This window comes from Grammomys surdaster, unplaced genomic scaffold (assembly GCF_004785775.1).
Source record: "Grammomys surdaster isolate TR1022 unplaced genomic scaffold, NIH_TR_1.0 63, whole genome shotgun sequence".
NCBI lineage: Eukaryota > Metazoa > Chordata > Mammalia > Rodentia > Muridae > Grammomys > Grammomys surdaster.
The window spans coordinates 30,662,545-30,676,746 of record NW_021604565.1 but is presented as its reverse complement, the minus strand read 5'-3'; the positions used below and the strand labels follow the sequence as shown (position 1 = coordinate 30,676,746).

The 14,202-nt window shown below is 40.5% G+C and overlaps 1 protein-coding gene across 1 annotated transcript in view; it reads right to left on the bottom strand.

The window, feature by feature from the left end:
* Col14a1 (collagen type XIV alpha 1 chain) overlaps nucleotides 1-14,202 on the bottom strand; it is a 197,262-nt gene that overhangs the window by 29,541 nt on the left and 153,519 nt on the right. Inside the window, exons 40-41 of the mRNA XM_028767286.1 lie at nucleotides 3,066-3,119; nucleotides 2,558-2,629 (exon numbers count right to left, since the gene is read on the bottom strand). Coding sequence (XP_028623119.1) covers nucleotides 2,558-2,629; nucleotides 3,066-3,119 — 126 coding nt within the window. The remainder of the gene's footprint in view (nucleotides 1-2,557; nucleotides 2,630-3,065; nucleotides 3,120-14,202) is intronic.

Genomic DNA, 14,202 nt, shown 5'->3' with positions numbered 1-14,202 from the left:
GTGGCATGCGGCCTCTCTTGTGGCCACCAAATGCCTTTCTCTGCTGATAGATGATAAAATAGCATTAGGTGATTTATTTGTAGGGACTGTAAGGATTTTAGTATGTCCCATATTTAGAGTCTAATGCAGATGCACACTAGGCCAGGTGGGTAAATGAGGAAGCGTCATCCTCATCAATAATTTCTGGCCTTACTTTGCCATTCTACACCCCACTTAGATTCTCCAGAGACCTTAATGCCTACTTCTTCTGTCCCTTTTCATTCCATCCCTTTTAGTAGGACCAATCATGGCTTGTGTTTCCATATCCTGGGTAAGAAAAATTAGTCCTGGGAGATGTGAATAAGAAAAAGACCCCCTTCTCCTTCTACACAGACAGGTGTGCCTTATTCTATCCAACCATGGCAAAGTAACATCTTCTTGTTTTCTTATTGTATTTGGGATGGTCCAAAGTCTTTGATGCCCTAACTGTTGCCACGGTTCTGCTGGTTTGAGCATCCACTACTTCTGAAATTTCTTTGATGGAAGTCTTTGCTCCCTAAGCCCAGAGGATGAATTCTGGAACTCTGGTTCTCTAAACCACATCTTGAGAAGCAGAGTAAAACCTAATAGCTGAATGTTTCTAAGACTTTTTGGTGTGAAATAGATGAGTAGATGAAGAGATAAGATTGACAGAGAAAGATGAGAGGAGAGAGAGAGAGCAGAGACACAATCTGTGTGTGCTTACATGCAAGAGCTCGTGTGTGTGTGTGTGTGTGTGTGTGTGTGTGTGTGTTTGTGTTTCCACACACAGGATCAAATGGGGCATGTCTTTTTGATTAAAGGAGATATCTGAAGACAAAATCAACCAGTTTTCTTCTGTGACTCAGTACTAGTTGGATTTGAAAACAGGAGAGTCAAGCCCCTTCACAAGACTCATCGTACATGCAACCGATGGCAAGAGGGCTCTGTATTTAAGCCAATGCCTTGGGAGGAATTAGATGCTTGGCTGTTTTGAACAGTGAGAAATCAGTTGGGGTAAATGCATGGCTTTGTAAAGTAACTACTATACAAAGTGTCTATAAGGATGTACAAACCATGGTTTGCTAAGCCCATTCTCAGTTTTCTGAGTGTCCCACAGTTGTGTCTAGATATGTGCAGTCTGCACAAAGGAGGACTCTGAGGATTGAAAATTGTACTGAAATGTATTTCAAGGATAAACAGCAGCAAGACCAGCTGGGAACAGAGAGGAAGAGATCCAACCCAGTGTGTCTGGTAGAAATGGTTCCCTGCCTTCCTTACATATTGAAACTGAGTCCCCAGAATTTGTGAATATGTCCCTTTAAGCAGACTAATTTAGTTAAGGATTTGGGAATTTTCTAGGGAGATTGTACAGACAAGTTCTTAAAGGTAAGACTCTCTCCCATGTCTTTCCTGTGGAAGAGATATGGCCATGGAAAATGGAACCAAAAGGTGACACATCAGTGGAATTGAAGATGGAACTCATACCAGCCTCTGTACCCTTCCATCACACATCACTGTTCCACATACCCTCAGCAGGTTTGCAGCAAGACAGACTTTTCTACAGCACAGTAGCTTTAGTGTCCAGGGAACTCAGCTCAGCACAGATGCTGCCAAGATGCTGATATCTATGTCTACAACGAGCATCTTGCAAGTCACCAGAAACACAGAGAACGGTTTTGATGAGAGTCCCACATGTCACAGTGTTCCCAGAAGAGGAGCAGACAAGCTGTATCCCTCAGCTCCTTCCCCTCTCTCATTGGTTGGATTTAAATGCCAAAGAAGAGTCTAGAAAGGTGAAGGGGAAACAGGTTCTTCTCACTGTACTTTGGTCTACACTGTCTGCTTTCGTGTGCTTATGCTTTTCATGTGCTCTCTGGTTGAAAGGAAGGTATAAAAATTCATTCATATTTTCTTTAAAACTTTTAATTTCTAAAGTTTTATATTTTTCCTCTTGGGAGGCAAACATGATTGACATTTAGCTGTTGTACCCAATCTTGCCAGACGATACTGAGTTCACTTAGGCAAATACAGAACAAGCCATGGAGACACATTAAACAAGAACACGACCTACATTCCAGTAGGACCGTTTAACCTTAGCCTTAGCTGTTGTACCCAATCTTGCCAGATGATACTGAGTTCACTTAGGCAAATACAGAACAAGCCATGGAGACACATTAAACAAGAACACGACCTACATTCCAGTAGGACCGTTTAACCTTAGCCATGGTATATGCACAACTTGATCTTAAGGCTCCAACCACTTTCCTGCAGAAAATTCCATTAAGTCCAATGGTGAATAAACATTTTGTATAATTTTTTTGAAACAGAGTATCTCTATGTAACCCTGGTTATCCTGGAACTTGGTATATAGACAAGGCTGACCTAGAAATACAGAGATCTGCCTGTCTGTGTATCCCAAGTGTTTGGATTCAGTTGAATACCACCATACTTGGCATCTGAGCAAACATTTCTGATCCATGGAGATGCTGGTAAATTTAAACATATAAGTAAGTAATGACAGGACATATATTCTGAACAGCTACCACTGAATACTCACGGGTGGACCCAGGGCTCCTTGTGGTCCCATGCTGCCTGTAATCCCTGGGACACCAGGGGCTCCAGGAATGCCCTAAAATAGAAGCAAGAAATGGGACAAAGGTGAAGATTCATACATGCAATGGGTCACAGCCAACTTTCAAGCAGGGATTACAATGCATGTTCCAACAGCTTCCCTCCCCATCATGAATGTTTTGGGAGTCATTGTTCATTACTCTGCCAAATGACCACATATAAGGCCATTTTTAAGTCTCCATAGAATTGGTTAGGTATGGTTCTGTGAATTCCAAGTCTTATAATAACAGCATGGAGACAATCTTAAGGGAAAACGGCTCAGTGAATAATCAAACCATCTGGATTTGTCATTTTTAAAGGATGACAAAGGTCTATATCAACAGACAAAACAACAACAACAAAGTCACAGCTGGAAAGGACAGCAGGAGAAAATCTCTACCAAAAAAAAATGCTTTAAAGCAGAATGTGTCCCAGAAGTTTCTAAAAATACTCACAATTGGCCCAGGTGGTCCTGGAGGCCCCGAGGAACCATCCTTTCCAGGAAATCCCTGGGGTAAAGAAATGATATGTCACACAAGTGGTTGCTATGTGGCTTCCAGAAGATGATCATCAGATTTCTTTGAACATCTAAGGGGACAAATCCTACCACCTGCTCTAGACTACCAAGGACACGCTGTTGTTAAACTCTTGTAGGAATTGTTCTTGGCAAGTGTTTTATGTCCATTGGCTCCAACAAGTGGCCCAAGTGCATGGGTTGTAGGTGTGAGAAATGCCACTTACAAACTTAAATAACAACTCCATTTCAGAAAGTTTGTTAAACTAAACATAAAAAATAAATAAGTTCTATTCCTTTTAATGAATGTCCAGACCAAAAGGCAGATTAGTGTCTTTCAGGATCCACAAGTCTTGAGTGAGAAATATAACTTATAAAGAGTCTATATAGCAATGGGGTAAGTGCAATTATCTGCAATTCTCAGCCCTTGAGAAATGTATTGGAACAAAATGTGGCAGGGTGACCTGGGGTGGTGACAGTTTTGATCTGGGAAAGGTTCTCTGAGTGTCTCCTGTCTGGGCTCATCACTGGGTACAAAACTGTTTCCTATTCTACTTCAGAAGAGAAAAAAATAACTCAAACAGTCCCCCCCCCAAAAAAAATAAACACTATCCCTTAGAAAAACTACATTCTGAGACATTGGGTAAGTGCTATTTTTATGAGTATAAAAAAATATTAACAGCCGGGATGGCCTACTCTTATATTTATAAATGCTTCTTCTGATGTGGTTAGCTTAAGAGAGAATCGTCAGTATAAATTTTATAGGTACATGAAAGTTTTCAATGTATCACCTCCTTTTCTGTGGGAACCCTTGGTCCCATCCAAAGCCCCCTGACTTCCATCCTTGCTTTATTTTCTCCACTCTCTTTCTGACAATTCCCACCACTTTTGCCGTAGGCTTTCCTTCCCCTTTCATGGCACATAAGAATCTATCTTATCAACACAAGAACTCTACATCTGCGTCTCCTCTTCCAGCACAATGTACCAAAGGATGCCACGGGGAGGATGGTCAAGTGTGGGTGGGAGTCCAGAAGGCCACAGGAGATGGCATAGGATGAGTATACATGAGAACGATAGGTCGCCCAAGCCCTTCACAAGGCTCTCAAACCCTCATGGCACCGATGAGTCTTAGCACAAAAGGCAGCCAGAGAGGCGAATGCTCACCCATATTCCTGGTTTGCCTTTTCTGCCTGGCATATTGCTTGGCTTCATTTTGCAGCCTCCTCACAGTCCAGGTGGAGCCTCATGCTTGAGTACTGGCCAAAGAAAGGGGCCAATTCCAGCCTTGGCTCATAAACATTTCCTGCGGGTGCTGCTCCTCTTTCTAGTCCCTCCTGCAGCAACTTTAGCGGCTGAGTGTTGAAGAGCGCTCCAAGGCAAAGGCTGCAGAAGGACCATGTGAGGCACAGACTCCTGCTCTTCCACCCACCCTTGCTGCTTGCGCTGGGTTACATGCAAGAGATGGGTGTTATTGGACTTATTTTATTGTCCTGTTCTGGATAAAGGCACTTATATGTTCCAGTCCTTATGGCTATTATCCAAGGCTGATACATATGACATTGTTCTTGTCATCTTATAATATTTCTGGTTTCCACATTAGTAAAAAACTATTGTAGTTAGAACTGGGCATGATGGTGTGCATCTATAATCTCCATACTCAGAGGGCAGGGCACAGGCTGGGACAGTATGAGTTTGAGGCTAGCCTGGGCTACACAGTGAGTCAACTCAGACTAAAATTATACAGACCCATATTGGTTCCCTATGGCTCGAGGGCTGACATGCCATTTGCCAGTATAACTTTCTAGGGAAATGAACCACGTTTGGCTGTGGGATGGAACACATTTGCCAGGTAAAGTGGATCTGGTCAGCGCACCAATGGCACCCAAGGCACTGAAGCTTATCCCTCGTTTGAGCCAAAGGCCCAGAAGTGATCACAATGGATATTATTCTGACATTTTCTTTCATGGAATAAAACATTTGAATAAATGAACAATTGAATGTTGGTTCTTAAGGCTCCTGTGAGTTTCCTATATCCATTATACTCCCCATAAAATTGACATATAAAATGGAAGAATGTTAGCCTTAACTTCATATTAGGAAAAGTCAAAGCCATCTTCTTCAGATGTCTTCTTAATCCTAAATATAAAATCACAACCTTTTATTTTGGTGGGGGGGAGGGGGCTAAGACAGGGTTTCTCTGTGTAACCATGACTATCCTGGAACCAGGCTGGCCTCAAACCAAACCTGCCTCTGCCCCCGAAGTGCTGAGATTAAAGATGTGCACCACCACCACCACCCAGATGATTTCATGATTTTTTTTTTATTTGAGCGACCGGAAAAGGACAGGGACTCCACAGGAAAAACCAACAGAGTCAGCTAACCTGGACCCTTAGAGGCTCTCAGAGACTGAAACCATAGAGCAAGCATGAACTGGACCTAGGCCCTAGGCGCATCTGTAGCAGATGTGAAGCTTGGTCTTCATGCAGATCTGCTAACAACTGGAGCAGGGGCTATCTCTGAGCCTTCTGCCTGTCTGTGAATCCTATTCCCCTAATTGGGCCACCCTGTCTGGCCTCAGTGGGAGAGAACGCACCTAGTCCTTCAGTAAATAATCTGTGGAGTGGGGGAATAATACCGGGGTCTCCCCCTTCTCAGAGGATAAGAGGAGGGGGGAAATTAGGGGAGGAGCTGTGAGGGGGGACTGGGAGGAGAGGGAGGCTGATATTGTGATGTAAAGTGAATAAATTAAAAAATGAGAGCTATCAACCATAAATTCATCACTGTAAGCCAAAAGCTTCCGAGTTGGCACACATTTAGAGATACTTGGATCTGATGTGCTCGGCATTCTGTGAGGTCTAGACTCTCAATGGAGAGAATAATTTCAAAGTTTTGTAAATTCTCAGGCAATGAAATGATATTGGCAACTTCTATGCTGATACACAAAAGAATTCCGAGTGGACACACAGGGTGAGTATCCGACCCATGCTGGGGACACAGGGCAGCTTCCACAGAAGAGCAAACATCTAGGTCACCACACTCAGGATGGTTGAACTGCTGTGGTTTGAATGTACCCCACCAACTTAATTCCCTTTGCAGCCTTCCTCAGAGGCAGGACCCAGGAGGGACACTTAGGCCATGAGGGCTCCGCCCTGTGAATGATAAACATGCTCATCATGGAAGAGTCGTTCTTGCTCCCTCTCACTCCCTGTTCAATGGCTTCTGAGACATTATGCCTTAGATGAGAAGGCCTCATGAAATGTGATCCCCTAGACCTTAGACTCCCCAGACTCAAGATCCCAATCTACCTGTTTTTATAAATCATCTGGCCTTAAGTACTTTGTTACAGTACCTTCAAAATCAACGGATACACTCAGACCAACAGTTTTCCTCTCCAGATACCACTATATTCCCTGACACAGCCCACTCTGAGAAAATCTATTACTTCTTACTAGGGGAGGACTTAAGATCGATTATTCACCTATCAAAGAAACAAATTTGGTGAAATGAGAATTTTGGGGAAGCTATACACTTTATAAGATGTATTTTTTTAAAATGTGCATGTAGTCAGCCACCCATAAACAGTTATGTCTGTTGACATGAATAGCTTCAGGAGGTTTTGTCTTTTTGATATTCCTACTTCAAAATTCTAATACATACCTACAGCCCACATTAAAATAATTCTTGCTAATGAGAAGTCAAAAGGATTTTTATAATTTATTTTGGAAGCGTTTGCTTACGAGCGAATTACTAAGTTTTGATTCATTGTGATTCTCAGCAATACAAAATCTAACTTAAAATTTACTTTGAGCATCACTAATAATCGAATGAACACTAAATTCACTTTTGCATAAAATGCAAATCATATTTAATGGCAACTTCATTGGATATTTATTAATTCCCATTTATATTTTCCTTTTGCATACATCAGAGCAAACATAGATGTCATGTCTAGTGTAGCAGTTGGCCACCATAAATCAGACTGCTGCTTGCCACAAAGGATTACTAGTAACTACCACACAAAAGTGCCACACAGCAAGAAGCTACAGGCTACGTAAACATTGTCCTGGGGCAGAGATTAAAACCAAGTCCATATGCAGAGTACCATGCTAGGTCTCATTGAGAAATTTTCAGTGACACACACACACACATTACAACTATATATGTAGTATTACATATTATATATTTGTATTATATATTTGTATTACAACAAAATATGTGTATGTGCATTAATAAATGTACACACATATACTAATATATTTAATGCAATTTAGAATGTAAGTGTATAAATTTTTATTATCTCACACATAACTTCAGATAATTAAAACAACACTATGCCAGCAATACTGTGTCAAAAACCTTATGTAGATTTACAATAGACCTTGTATAATAGACAATTTGATTCCAAAACCTAGATAGGCATAGAATCATAAGGTGTCTAAATCTATACATTCCTACATCTTGCCTAAAAAGCTTTTAAGAATTTTTTTAAAGAATTCTTTTAGAATACTTAAGGTTAAAGTGTAGGATCTGTGTATTAAAAATAACAAAAAAAACCCAAATAAACAAAAACAATCTGATGACTGAGACGGCAGAACCATCTGTTTACCAAAATTGAAAAGTCTACCCCTGCCCTGAATGACAACATCCTAAGAGGAGGCAAAGTAGATATCCAAGAATGGGCTTCATCAAAGAACCTAAGAGCAGGAAACTAAACACCCAGAAGATCTTCCCTTCTTAGATAAGCATCGATGAATCATTCTACAAGTAAAGGTCTAAGATGTTAGAGGCATACTTTATGAATGATCGTTACCTACTTCATTAAGAAAGTAACTCAAATCGGATGCCTGCCCCCAAGTACAGGGGTGTGATATCTTCATTATTACTTCTGCTACTTAAGTGTCTTCTTGGAAGATTTTCTCAATCATGAAACTCCACAGGGATCTTTACTTCATAATTTTGGAGAATGAAAAAGTTTAGTGCTGGAGCCAGAGAGATGAGCTAAACTCCTGGCTACGGAGCTGCTTCCTTCTGATCTCTGCTCATTTCCTCCAACTTCCAGACCTTTGGGTTCTCTGTCTGGAAAGATGAGGTGGCATTGCCTAGCATTCGTTCGTGGATATTCTAGGATTAACAATGAGAACCTGAGGCATCTGTACATATTACATACTCTATGGAACAGCATCTCTATTTTTTTTAAATGAACAGTTAAGCTCCAATTGCATAAGGCATCTTCACTGTAGCTAACTGTGACATTTTTTTCTGAGATTTTGTAAAAACCCATCTAGAGTTGGACCCACAAAGAAGAAAGCCCAATCATTCTGGCTACCAGTTCCATGGTAATAGCTTACTTTGCCTTTTCTGAGGAAGGAAGATGCCCATGAGGCTCATTATCGTGAATCTAGCATTGCACAAAGTATTTTTTTAGATGATTCTTTCATTACTGTCTAATATTCATGACAGGAATAAAATCTAACCAAATAGTTGACTTGGGTTCAATTTCTCAAGTGCATTTTAAGACCAAATCACTTTTGATGAAACAAAACATTCCACACAATATGATCTTTGTGTACATCAAAACCACATTACTAAGAAGCATGCATCAAGCCTTCTTTCAAGGTAGAATCCAAGTATTTTAAAAAATTCTTACACTTGCTTGACTTTTTGTATTTCTTCACCATCTTCCAAGAAATCTTAATTTACTAAGCACAGGCATTACAAAAGCCTTGATTCATTAGGATGATATCAAAAAATAATGGATGCCAATGATGTATCTTAAGATCATATCATTGGAAATGGTTCATATGAAGGAATCTCCACAACATTCCATATACAGGAATATTATGTCCTTGACTAACAACAGATGGTGAAGGAGAATCTTGGAGACATAAAGTTGCTGGGCCCACATCACATATCCTGGATTTAAACCTGGACCTGGTTAGCAGTGAGGTATGTGCCCTTCTCCACAGACCGTTTCATCAACAGGATCCATGTGTGGAGCACCCTCCATGACAATTCATCTCTTACAAATAAGGAAGGTCAATGACTGCTTACCCATGGGGATGATGGAACCATTGAGAAAAGAAGGCTTCGAACGTAGGGTTGCCCTGAGTTCAAAAGGAACACACTCTCCACATGGAAGGGACTGAGTTAAGTTATATCTTTTTTTGGTAAATCTAAGACACAAGAGAGGCATAATTCTAAAATTTTCCCTTGGGTATCTGCCAGAAAATTGATCTTGTAGGAAAAAGAACTCAGACATAAGAAAAATTCTGTCTTTCATTTCTTTTCTTTTCTCTGGTATTTTTAATTCTTTTACTATATATCTGATCTGTTATCTATTTCTCTATCTCTCATTTATCAATAATCTATCCCCCACTCTCTCCATATATATCACACACACACACACACACAAACACACACACACACACATATACATATACATATACATATACATATACATATACATATACATATACATATACATATATATATATCTATCTTGAGGTGTCTATCAACAGTCTATAATTTCTATCATTTATTTTCTCCATATATATTCTATCTCTTTTTCTGTCCCTGATTTGTATCTATCTATCCATCTATCCATCCACTCATCCATCCATCCATCCATCCATCTATCTTTCTACCTACTTACCTACCTACATACCTATCTTACATCCCTACTCTATCTGATTTCCCTTTGGACCATCTGAATGTGTAGGTTGGAGAGTGAAAAATCTATCATACATCAGAGAAGTTTGAAGATCACAAGAAAGGCCCTGTACTCAGATACTAAGAAAAAAGAAAGTAAGTGGCAGGGGTAGGGTGGGGGAAGATTTATAGGAAAAAGAAGGAAAGGCACAGAATGTTTTAGTTGGAATGACTTAGAGTGAAACCTGGATGCTGGACTGAATTAGCTTGAACCATCACTTTCAACATGCTGGTCTGTTGGCTTCCAAGGACGAGGCGGAAACTTACTCCAGGAAGTCTAGCTAGACTTGCTTATGGCCTCCGGCCCAGTATTAAATAAGATTTGTCTCCTAGAGTCCAAGATCCCCCTTTGGGAAAGCCAGAATAAGCTAGAAATATCAGAAGAGGTTATATTTTCTCTTTTTATTATTTCTCAAAATCTCCTACTCTCTCAGTAAATTCAGTGGTAACCTTGGCACCAGACTCATAAAGAGAGGTCACCCTTTTCCTAAGCTAACCACGAGGTGATGGTGTAAGGTTTGGGCTGTAAAACTTTGTTGTCAATAAGAGAAGGTAAAGAAATGGGGGATGTTTGAAAGGGGCTTCTCAGTTACTTTGGTTGTGAATCCCATCATTCTCTTAGCTCTTAGTCTGCACAGTGTCATGGTTATTGCTGTTCTTGACAGCATCCTACAGCAGAATAGGGATAACTGTGAACTATTTGCTCTCAGTATTATCTAAGTAGCCCCATAACTACTACTGCCTAATGGAGAGACTTGGACAGATATAACACCTGAGATGATTCTCAACCTATGTCTAACTACTTCTATCAAAACTCGATCCTGCTAAGTAATTCTTCTAGACCTTTACCCACACCCCACCCCAGGCTTCGGTTCATCTGACTAAATAGATCAGAGTTCCCTAAATGACTCTTCTTTAACCAGCTCTTCTTCCTTCCTCCTTGCCGGTCTCTAAAAGAATGATTGTTTTCCCTGCCAAGGCTAGTAGGCATGAGATCCTCTCCTGCTTTTTCCTCCTGTAGGTAGTCTACAGATTGCTTTCTTTATTAACTGAAACTATTCTTGCTTTCATAATCTTCCCTGCAGACTCTGCAATGGGAAACTCTTTTCAAGCTGGGAGTGGTAAACGGCATGGTGCAGGTGCTCAGTTAAGATATGGCTGACTGAGAGAGATATATGTTGTTTTTCCTTCAAGCAGAGAAGCTACGCCACAGTTCCATGTCATTGCTATTTTACTTCATGGAAATAGTATTTCCTTCATTTTTATGCCAGATGGTACTGTCTACAGATAACTTTTCTAAGGCAATAATCACCCAATCTTCTTTAAAAGACATGTGATTTCATACTGAATGAATGTCCCCGACAATCAGATTTACAAACGAACCCTATTCCCATCCAAGAGGATTTCATATTGAGTATCAGACACATCCTCAAAGCTTGACTTCTAAATGGAAGGAGAGAGGAAAACAAAAGCCAAGTATAGATATCTTATCACCTTACGATAGCACTCAAGTTTTATTAGTAAAGATGAACACATGTGGATAGAAAAGTATTCCTTTAAAAAGTCTGCTTTCATATATGGATTTTAAGAAAAAAAATGACTCTAAAACCAAAGGACTCAAACACTAACCTAACAGTTTGGGTCAGAGTTCTTTGCCAAGACTAGGTTCTATGAATAGATAAATCAAATAAATTCATCCAATCAAATCTTCAGAATTGCTGTTTTCAGGGCTTTGGAAATCATGAAGGAATCTAGGTGTGTAACCACACAGGATCTCAGCCTATGTGCTTGGCCAAAACATATAAATACATCTAGATACTCCTCCCACATGTACAAGAGCCATACATAAATCTACCTCTCAGAGAAGGCCGTCTCAGATGCACTAGTCTAAACATGTTCTATAGCCTAGTCCACTAGGTAAACAGACTGCACTGAAATTTCAAACAAATGGAAGGTTGCCATTAAAAAGGCAGGATAGGAAGCAATTTTAAGTCCCATAGCTATACACCCAGAAGAAAAAAATAATTTCTCTTCTTTCTTGTCTTTCTTTCTTTTTTGCAGTATTAAAGATTAAAACTATGGCTCCATGCATACTAGCCAGGCACTATCAAGACTGCCCTTGAGCTCACTTTGTAGCCCCAAAAGACCTTCAGTTTGCAATCCACCTGTCTAGCCTCCTGGGATCATAGGCTTGTGTCATCAGGTCTGGCCCTTCATTTCTATATTCTTGAGAAGCATAATGATGGGAAGCTATAGCCGGGTCTGACAGAGTAGAGAAGTAAGTTTTCTTCACAAGTGTTAGCCTCTTGAGGGAATACTTGAGTCAACCCTGAGGGAATACTATTTGAATGCTGTGTTGATCTTCATTGGGCAAGATGTAAGTGCTTGTCATTCCCTATAATTCGGAGGTTAGAGAAATGTAGGGTTCCTCACAAGTCTAAATCCTCAATAATTTATGAAGATAACGCTGAAGAGACACGTGCTGAGGTCACAAGATGGGAGAAATCAAGCTGGTACTGACCTGGAAGCTCTCTCCCTATTGCTTAGCCTTCGTGGTGGAAGAGGGTGCTGTGTTGGCTCTAGGGAAGAAAAGTCATCTATTGTCCTATCCAGCTTTGAACTCTGCAAGCTACAATAAAGACCAGCCTGTCAAAATCTACCCATTGGTGCAAATAGAACCATGAATATTATCTGGGTGACCAACTATTTACTGTTTGGACTTAAATCTACTCAACAGTATGGAACTTATGCCTGTATCATAAATGAGGGCATAGAATCCAGGGGAGAACCTACTATTATTATTTGGCTAAATGGATCCAGTAGCAAAGTATTTGTATAAATACTTATCTCTATATCCATAGATTAGCGCAGCTTTTAAGCTCCATCAGGGAAGTTTCTTTTTTCAGTAAATGCTGATTAATACAGATTCACAACTGGTCAAAATGCAGAGTATACATGAGTGTGGTGTTGAGGTGCCAACTGAACATTTGTATCACACTCCCTTTCTCCAAGGCTCAGGAAACAACATGGAAGAAGGAAAAGAAGGTGTTTTATAGCCTTACCGGGAAGCTGATGTCTTACAAGAAGATCATGAAGATACAAATATGAAGAGGGTTTCCTTATAAACTGACAGAAGGAGACATCATCTGTCTGTTCTCACAATATGGGGAGATTGTCAGCATTAATTTTGTAAGAGACAAGAAGACTAGGAAATCCAAAGGATTCTAGTTTTTGTGCTATGAAGACCAGAGAACCACAGTTCTGGCTGTTGACAATTTCAATGAAATTAAGATTAAAGGAAGAACTATCCATGTGGACCATGAGAAACTACCAGGCTTCTTGAGAATCAGAAGATGTGGATGATGTGACTAGAGGCTCCAGAAGAAGGGCTGTGGGGCTAATAAACCTCCATCAAGTTCTCCTGAAGTCTCTGAAGATGAAGATGTCAAATTCACAAAAAGACAAAACAAAAAGAGAAAAAGAGAAGACTGAACACCAGGTCCAAGATGACCTGCCATCTTGTTCTTTGTTCTTCAGAAGCAAGACAGTAAAAGAAAAGGATGACCATGGCTCGAAGAAGCACAACAGCAAGAACTCAGAGGGAGCACAGAAGTCTGAATGTAGAAAGGGGAAGAAGAGTTACCCAGAATCCCCTGATGTCAGGAGTTCCTGCCATGGTAGAGCAGAGGACCCAGGATGGGAGGCAAAGACAGAGAAACTCACACAGGAGCACAAGTCCTCAAGCAGGAGGGAAGGAGAAGAAAAGAACAGAGATAAGGACAGATAGAGGAGCTCAGGTCCTTGTTCCGGTAGACATGGTGGGCATTCTGAAAGGCAGAGTCATAGAAGTGGAACTAGTAGTCCAGATAAGTTCCATAGGCATCAAAAGCATAGGCACTCTTGAGAGCGGGAGCCCTTCCATGCCAGTGACCCTAGACATTACTGAAGCCTGTCCCAGCTGCACAGTTCTTTGAAAATGAATTTTGTTATATAAATATTAAAAAAATATTGGAATGACCAGAACTTGGAAAAGACTGTTGTAAAATAATATTTTCTGCACAAACTAGGGCTTTGTGCATATGAAGTCCCAGCAGCTGTATGTGCACACATAAGACCTGAATATTATGACTCCAGTCAAAAGTCTACCATGTTTGTTGGAGGAACTTACAAAGCCCTACCCCCAACCTGAGGAGCTATTGGTAGTTGATGAATGCTGGGGAAGAGAAAGTTTTCTTTAGGGATGTACCCTCTGGTGGGTTGTCCATCATCCAGTGAATGGTCCTGTACACATGCATATACAGGCCCCATTAACTGATCTCAGTAGATTAAAACAAGAAGAAGTTGGGAGAGAGAATTGGTAGTGGAGATCT